General features: G+C 44.3%; 1 protein-coding gene across 1 annotated transcript; it reads left to right on the top strand.

Annotated features, from left to right (window-relative positions):
* Positions 1 to 1,733: 1,733 nt before the first annotated feature.
* Positions 1,734 to 4,746, top strand: LOC139329097 (PAK4-inhibitor inka2-like). The gene is made up of 3 exons (XM_070959237.1): positions 1,734 to 1,855; positions 1,960 to 1,993; positions 3,621 to 4,746. Exons 2-3 carry the CDS (start codon positions 1,976 to 1,978, stop codon positions 4,620 to 4,622), a joined length of 1,020 nt encoding a protein of 339 aa, XP_070815338.1. The 5' UTR covers positions 1,734 to 1,855; positions 1,960 to 1,975; the 3' UTR covers positions 4,623 to 4,746.
* Positions 4,747 to 9,304: the final 4,558 nt, after the last annotated feature.

Here is a 9,304-nt window from a genome sequence, read left to right on the forward strand (position 1 = left end):
AATTAGAAGATCAGCCTGTCTTGAAAATTTAAATAATCACATTTCCATTAGCAGCCCCGTGTAATTACTTAATGCACAGTGCGGAGCGTATGGGCTGGGGGGTGGGGGTGGGGGGTGAAGTGGAGGGCTTTTGGAGGCACCATCCTTAATGGACTGTGTGTTTTTAGAAACATAATGTTGATATAAGTGAAAGCCTGCAGTTCTCAGGAACCTGCACTCTGTCAAATGACTATTTTCACTCTCTAATGAAAGTCTCTCGCATCTATTCAAGCTTTATGTCGGCTTTAGACAGAATTCAGTAGGGAAATGACAAATGCTATTTGTACGAAAGTGCTTCAAATCTCCAAAAGAGTCAAATGAGTGTGTTAGAGTATGTGGATTATCTAGATGAACCTAGGACTGGGAGGCTTTAATGTGATCAATCATGCTACCATCATGCTAAAGGCTGTATTAAGCCTTACATTTGTGTTAGAGTCAAGTTGGTTAAGCAGGTCGGGACATGCTGCAGCTACCTGTATGCTAATGTTGACCATGCTGTGGAGACAAATCTGCACCTGAACAGCCGGCCATCAGATGTGGCTCTGTCCCCCCAGCGGTCATGAACAGATGCATTCCTCTCAGCCCATTGGATTTGCATAAACACCCATTCACTTGTACTCCATCCATTCAGTGGAGTGAATGGAAGGTCGAGTGCCAAATGACTGTCAGGGCTGCAGGCTCAATGCCCAATTAGGTTGCAGATTAATACATTTACATTTAGGCGTTTTGTTTACAGTCTGATTCAGTGATTTACAAAGAGCCACCAGCAGGACGAGCTTCAGTGACACTGCTGAAATTACAAGCTGCCAAAAAAAGATGGAGAGCAAAAGTTTGCATTGTTACTGCAATAGGAAGTCAAAAGCATGTCTTGCCTGCATCTTTGCGAGGTTTACTTATACACAAAGATGCACCACGATTAGTCAATTAATCATTTAGTCAATTTAGGAAAATATGATTAATTGTTTCCAAATGTGGTAATAAACTGAATATCTTTGGATCGATGATCAGCTAAAAAGGCTATTTGAAGATGTGGCCTTTGGCTTTGGGAAACTGGACTTTTGCTCAGTCTATATGTTGCAGACTAAATACCTGATGGAAGAAGTAGTCAAGAGATTGACCATGAGGATAGATCATAATGCAATAAATTAAAAATCATGGACAGACACACACATTTACAAAGATTCAAACTTAAAGACTCAAAACAAAGTGAATCTTCAACTGTGAAATTTCACCCAGTTCAACAGAATGAACATGAAGTGACATGAACTTGGAGTCAAAGTGAGAATCAAAGAAACCACATCAGAGTCTTCCTGCTGGTCTCCTGCAATTACACTTCCAACATTAACTCAGTGGATGAAGTTTAGAGTGACGATGGGTCTATTGCACCCTCCTCCTTCATATTTAGACAAATACTTCAGCTATAAAGAAGAAAACACTGGTTTAAAGTCAAATTCATGAGGTTTTTCTTGTCGCACAGAGTGTGTGTGTGTGTGTGTGTGTGTGTGTGTGTGTGTGTGTGTGTGTGTGTGAGAGAGAGAGAGAGAGAGAGAGAGAGAGAGAGAGAGAGAGAGAGAGAGAGAGAGAGAGAGAGAGAGAGAGCTCCCTGCGCTCTGATTGGCTCATTCAGACACCAGTCGCTGTAACTGGCCTCGGAGCGCCGATCTGTGAAAAGCAGTCGAGCCGCGCTGAACGCCTCACTCAGCGCCTCATCCTCCGCTGAAGCGGACTGGAGTCAGGACCGGATCCCTCCAGGTGACACTGTGGCCTGCAGCAGCTCTGAACCGAGCGGGACGTTTCGCTCCTCCGCCACATTGAAGTGAGTGTGTGCTCGGTTTGCCTACTTTTACACGCTGCTGTGAGATCTCAGTGATTGTGTGTGTGCGCTCTTGTTTTAAACGCGGTCCATCATTTTTCTTACAGGATCTGAGTTTTACAGATGAGAGGAAAAGAGATGGTGAGTTGATCATCTATTTTATACTTAAAAAAAAAACAAAAAAACATCTTGAACTGCGGTTACTTTTACTCTCTCATCTCGAGCGAACTTTAAAAATAAAATGAAAACTAGCCTGAACTGTATTTAGTAAAATCTGAATAGATCTGTCCGGTTGTCCTCCTTCATATGGAGAAAACATCTGCCCGTGCAGCTCTCCAGCAGACGGCTGAACGGCCAGTGATGCTCAGGTGCCTCCACAGTGTTAATTACATTGTTGCAGTAATTAATGATTATTTTCTAAAAGTTATGCAGCATATGCAGATACATTTAACAGTTTAACGGGCATTCGCAAGTTTTAATGAGTAGGAATGCAACTTATTTTCACCATATGATAAAACACTAGATTGCATTATACTATATATATTTTTTATTCTTACATGCAGTCCGTATTTCCTGCTTTTTCCCCTCCATGACTTTGCACTTCTGATACTTTCTCGAGTTCTTGCAACATCTCGCAGAGTTATGATGAAAACCAAACGGGGCAGAAGGTCTTGCAGCAGGGTCAAATACTTAAATGCACAGTGAAGAGTCAGAGCAGAGGTTAGTCTGCTGACATTCGTGGAGGAAAGAAGTGTGTTGTTATGTTGGCTGTGACCTCTGTGGTCACATGTCAACCTGTGTCCTGTGTGTCTCCACTGCTGCTTTTCCTTCCATATCTCACTCCTCTGTCAGCTCAGACTCTGAAGGTCTTTATAGTGCTGTTTTTAACAAGATTTAAATGAAACAAACCATACAGGAAAGCAGCACTTGCTTATATGAAGCACACAGAGTATGGGCTCATACAGTATCCCGGCCAGACTGTGTTCATAGAGAATATGGGCCCCCATCTTTGTTCCTTTGCTTTACATCTACTCTCAAACTCTCACACACACACCGTCACATGATCTCTCATGCCCTGTTTGAGTTTGAGAGTGAGCCACCGCTGCTCACTGGCTGATTCCATCCAATCAGCACAGTGAGTCAGAGAGGAAACTGGAGTATTATATTGCTCAGTGCGTTAGTGGTGAATTTCATTGGCAGGCACGCTGCCCCCTTAAAGAGGCAGGACCCCTGTAGCTAAATCAAGACCGTCCAGGGCCCAGTTACTCCTTTGATACCCTGCAGATGTTTTGACTTTTGCTCCTGCAGTAATCTCAGTGTGTAGATAAATAGTTGAGGTTGGACATTAGTGCAGCTGTCTATGTAATAACATCTGTCTGAGTTTTCATTTGAATCACGGCTGAGTCAATGAAAATAGGGCGTTCACTTACGTTGTTGGTGTGGTCGAGGAAATTAACGGATAGATTTTCTTTGTGTTGAAATCTGTCTATTGGTGAAACACGTTCTTTGACAAGCAGGTTGGCTGGCCTTTAAGATTACAAGAGCAAAGGTGTCCTTTCATTGGTTGAAACTGTGCAAGTCTGAACGTGCCCACGAATCTGTCCCTGTGAGACTCTGCGTTTACTCAGCTCTTGTTATTATTTGAGCCATTCTGCGACAGCTCATCACAAAGTCTTTGAAATGTCCAGCTTCTTTCTGAATCCACTTTTGCTCTCTCTTTGATTGTCTGTCAAACTTTTGTCTGACCCTTTCTCTTTTGTCTCCTCAGCTCTGCCTACGTGACTCAGGTGACTGCTTACGGGAGCAGATGCGGTATATGATGAGGTCACTGCAAGACCTGAAACAGCTGCGGAAGGCCTGCCCTGCAGCCAGATGCCCCCTCGCTCCCATCAGCACCCAGCTCCCAGCTTTAGTGCGACACTCTGCGATGGCGCGTGCTTGTCAGCAGCGAGCATTGCAACGAGAACAACGCGCACGCCTGCGGATGTCTGACGCCAGCTCGGCCAGTACCTATGACTCTGCATGCTGCCTGGCAAGCCCTCTGGAGGAGGAGGAAGAGGAGGAGGAGTACGACTCGAGCAGCCGGCTGGGCCTGAGCCTCAGACTGGGCCTGGGCTCTCCCAGCAGTCAGAAAAGTTTGGAGTTCGATTCAGGCTACTCTGAGGCGTCGTGGCAGGATGAAGGGGTGGTTCTCAGGAGGACCAGGAATGTGCGGGTGTCATCTTCGGCCTGCCTCCGCACTAACAGAGCCCCAAGCGGGCGCATTCGACCCAAATCCACCTCTGACGCCTGTCTGGAGAGGTGGACGTCATTTGAGGTTGGCGACACAGAGGACTGGACAAACTCTTTATTAACCAGAGGACGCAACCGCCAGCCTCTGGTTCTGGGTGACAACAGCTTTGCAGACCTCATACAGAACTGGATGGACTTGCCAGATTGTCCCGAGCCCACTGAGGTGAAGCCAAACTCAAGACGCAGGCTGGGAAGAGGCTTCTTTGTCAACATGAGGAGGAAATTGGTTGGGTTTTCTAAGAGTGTAGAGGACAGAGTGAGGATGAGACCTGCAGACTCTGTTCATGCTAACAGAGCTGCAAACGCTCCAAAACGGCTGTCCTGTCCAGTTGTGGCCTCGCAGGCTAAAGTCCCTTTTTTCCACCAGTCTCACCTGGGCATTAATGAGCTGGACACAGACTTTTACCGCTTTGCAGCCCTCATGAAATCAGGCAGCCGACAGCCCATAATCTGCAAAGACATCATTGGCTACATCTGACTTTTCTTGTAAAGCCATGTACAGACTGGATAATCCTCAGAGTCACTTTATTTTTATATGACTGTTTTTCACTTTTTATATGCTTAAACTAAGCTAATGGAAAATAAAGATGTTCTCATAATGTAAACTCTACTCATCTCTTGTTTATATTATTCATGTGACATGGGATATGTGTGGTTGCCCGACACGATTCAGTTTTTATTTGGATGAAGCTCATCAGCTCAATCATCTGAGTTTCATCGCAGCTCATTACAGTTGGACAGTGACTCCTCACTGCTGGATTAGCCAAAAGAGACTTTCACTGTCTCTGCAGTATTAATTTGTTTTCATTAGAAATGATACTCAGGGTGTGTGTGATGGAGTTTATAGTTTAGTGTAGTAAAAAAAAGATGCATTGAAAAGATGATAATGTCTCAGATGTGCAGACTTGTAGCTGTTCCAGGACTAATAAGGGCATTTGAGTTCCTTTATTGAGCACACTCGTTCGATACCAAGGGGCTCAGTGTTCTCAAAAAAGTTCTGTTCTTGATCAAAAAAAAGTTGAATCCTTCAGAGAGGCTTTAAACAGGACGACGAAGCTATTTACAGGCCAGAAACAGAGGCTGTATCAACACAGCGCGCCGTGTGCCCGATGAGGTAATTCCCCATGTGTCTATGCAGAAGAGAGGCGAAGCAGCTGGCTGCAGATGGAGCAGAAGTTTACTCTTGCCTTTGCTTTATGAAGTATAACGTCTCACTAACAGCCCCCTGCCTCATTTAACTCGGTCTCTGCTTTCATTGTGCTCTGCCTCACAGGTGGTACCAACTCATCCGCACACATTGGTTAATGGCACAATCAGTCCTGAGCAAAGTAAAAAAACAGAACAGTGATACAAAAGAGGGACATATGTGCCAAGATAAGCTAATGATCACTTCACCTTTGCCTTTACATATTCTCTTTGTTCATCAATTCAGAGGAGAAATAGCACCAGACATTATAAAGATAAAGGATTTTCCCATAAGGGATTTCCCATGCTCCCTGCTGCAGCCAGCCCCACCAATCATGTCTGATATCAGGGCATGGGAGGTTACAGAAGAGAGATGGTTCTTAGTGCGTGCCGTTTGTCTTAGCCTGTTTATGTAGGTCTCCTGGTGGTATATCACTGTGGCACACTGCTGAGCATGCAGCAGTGGTATAATGAACTCTTAATAGGACACAGCTATAACATTCACGCTGCGGTGCAGGTTTGTGTGACCAGGCGTGATGGAAAAACCCAAAGTCTTTGCAAAGAGAACTTGGAAGAGTGTTCACCTTGTCTGAGATTTTCCTGGCTCCAGTGCTGATTTTCCTTTTCAGCACACGTTGGTTCCCAGCGGTCTGCAGCTGGATAAGTGCATCAATACATCACCTACCTCAGCTGACTGAGAGTCGTTCAGGGAAAGGAGGTGAGAGGAGAAGAGAAAGGAAGCGAAGGATCCAACGCATTACTCAAACTCATCTCAACAGCACGCAGACCCCAGAATGGTTACAATCAGATTCCTCCCTATCGTAAACTAAGGTTACACTAATGCATATCATGATGAACCCAAGTAGACTAAACCATACAACCATACAAGCCGACAACGATGTGAGATGCAGTGTCTAAGCTAGCGAGCATGCTAACGACAGTTTAACACTGATCGTGCTGCATGTTGAACCTTAAAGCCTTTAGACATCAACTGCAGAAGAACATGTCAGATTCAGCTCCAGAAGCCAAGAACCATTAAATGAGCTAACAGCTACAAAATGGTCTTTGGCTAACAACGTGAACATCTTGCCTGGATTTAATGATGCAGGCAAAAACCAAATATTGTTCCATGTGCAATGCAAACCATCATTTGTCAGATTCTGTCACTTTACTTTCTTGCTCTCTTGTGGCGGTGGTGGTGGTAGCAGCAGCTGTATTTAATTATCTCCACTACACATGAGACTGCGCTACTGTGAATAATGGCAGTCAGCATTCATACCTGTATGATCCCATGAGTCTGCCACCATTTCTTTGTTAACAGGTCTCAAACAACCTTTCTGACACTCTTTAGTAGGCACAGAGTCAAGGAAGCTGCAGGAAGTCCACCAATACAGCCTACCTTAAAAAAAAAAAACTTTGCTGTCAAACTATAAAGGATGAATGATGGCTGCCACCCACGGTCTGCTTATAACGACTGAGACTGTCTGAGTACCAGCTGCCATAAACAGTGTGCATGAGTTTGGCGCACCGGATGATCTCGAGCAGGTCTGCTGAGGCGTCGCACACTTCCAGGGGGGCCCAGGCTAATGCAGTAGTCACACCACAAATCTCCTGTTCATTAAACAGTAAGCAATAGGAGAAGATGGGCCATGTGTTCAAGTTTGACAAACTCCTCATCTCTGTGATTCTTATGTGTTGATAGAAACAAGCTCTAATTAGAGCCACATTCAGGACTATTGCACTGCGGACTTGAAGCTGATCTTACTTGACAGTTTAAGGCGTCATTGAAGCGGACTTTGAGCGTCCTTACCTGAACTCACACTGCAGCGTGTAGTGGATGCAGATGTTTGCGCTGTTGAGTACAGTCACTAATCTGTTTTTCAATGCAGGGCTGTTGAGTTGTCACAAGTGTTTCTCAGCTCCACTGAGACTCATGTGAATCAATATGGAAAAGGGGCAAAGTGCTTACAGGTGAAATGTGTGAACAGTGCAACAGGGTATAGAGGTTATTGAGTGGGAGAAAGTGCTCAGAAGCTGATGAATGACAGCAACTGTCACTGGGAAGTTACAGATAAATGACATCAAAAATTATGAGGCAAAGTTATTGAGATATTGGCTGACAGATAACAAAATGAATGTAGGTGATTCACTTTGGTTTCTGGAGGGATTCCAGAGGGCTGATTCACCAAGCTGCTTGCATAACTCAGTACTGCAGGGTTCCATGCTACAGAGAAAGCAAAACATCATATTCATTTGTGTCCTTTATGGAACAGGAGGGTTTAATTGTGCAGTTGATGTTAAGTAGAGGCTTTATCTGAGCAAATGCTTCATATGTCACACAACCTGACAGCGATTAAAAGTCTGCCTGCTGCACAGATAGAAAAGTGCTCCATCACAGATAGAAAGAATCAACTCATGAAGCCTTCACTGAAGAGTGAGACTCTGACTGACCGCTGAGACACACAAAGTTCCTACGACCCCATCAGCAAGCACAGAGAGCGACAGGAAGTGAAGTGTGGGGGGTGTTTAGCCTGCAGTCTGGCAAAGAATTAATGTGATTAATGTTCTTTTTTGTTTTCCTTCTTTCTTTTTGTGGCTGAGCAAAACTCCCCCATTATAACCTGTCAAGGATTTAAAAATAATTTCCGGACTCATTAACCCACTGCTCCTCCTATTCTGATTCTTATACATCTTAATAAAGTAGAGACTTCCACTAATTGACCCTTATAATAGAATTCCCGGCATTAAAGCACTGGAGTATTGAAATTGTCCTCAGACAGTCTCTTCATTGTGACCACAGAATATTTGAGCAAGGGGAATCAGGGGTTCATCACACACAAGCTTTATTTAGAAACCGCACAGCTGCTTTCTTCTTCTGCTTACTAAAACGGTCCATGGGAATCATAACAGACGAGATGACACAGGCGAAATATCCCAGAGGACTTTGCTTTGGTTCTCATGGCCAAACAGGGCCTCTTAGGTCAGACCCTACTTCCTCTGTTCAGTACAACACACGACTTTACAAGCAAAGCCACAGTCCCACAGTATAAATAAAACTGCCTCATTAGAGGTTAAAATAACAGACTGTTTGGGTCTTATTTTGTTTCATTTATCAGGATAGGTTCATTTTTAAATGCTCCTACATGAGAAATAAAACAACAAACAATTTGCTTTTCTTCACTGCAGAATATCACTAATGATCATATGCATAATAATGATAATAATACCGCTTGCTATGATACACTGTGTACATATGCATTTCCATCAATATGCATTTAATTCACGATATGCACGATGGCATTTCCATGAGCATTTTCCTGCGATGAAGCTATTTCTCAGTTTCTGTGACATACAAAGAGCCATTCTCTGCTGTCTTGCAGATTTTTTAAAGCTTGAATAAACAACCACCGTCTCTGGAATGTAGTGCTATTCTTTGCCATCTATCATTACTGTGAATTCGCCGTACCTGCATGTGAGCGCGGACCTGCCTGAGCCTGTGTCGTGTCATGTCCCAGTTCACACACATTTGGCTCAGTCAGTGACACCACCGCAGGGCCTCTGCAGAGCCCGCAGCCAACAGGTTCACGGTGCACAGCAGAGCCTGCAGCCTGCTGCCAACGTGACGTCTCCACACTCTGCCTTGGAAAAACACCACAGTAAAGCGAACGGAAAAAACATTAGCTTCTCTGGAGGCAATTAATGGCTTTTCTATTTGTTGCAGAGCCTCATGTTTCAGCGCTCCCATAAAGCAGCAGTTTCCTCCCCTTTGCCTAAAAAACGATAGAGCCCACGGGGTCCACTGGGAAAAAGGCAATTGTTTGAGACAATGGGACAGAGACTCATATTTGCGTTTGTTTTCACGAAGATTAAACTTCATCATCATGCAGCTGTCTCACTTTGCAGTGCTGCAAGTGGAAATGTTTAAGAATTGGTGACAATAAAAACCACAAATAAGACTTCCCAAACAAAGGCCAT

The sequence above is a fragment of the Chaetodon trifascialis genome, chromosome 3 (genome assembly GCF_039877785.1).
Source record: "Chaetodon trifascialis isolate fChaTrf1 chromosome 3, fChaTrf1.hap1, whole genome shotgun sequence".
NCBI lineage: Eukaryota > Metazoa > Chordata > Actinopteri > Chaetodontiformes > Chaetodontidae > Chaetodon > Chaetodon trifascialis.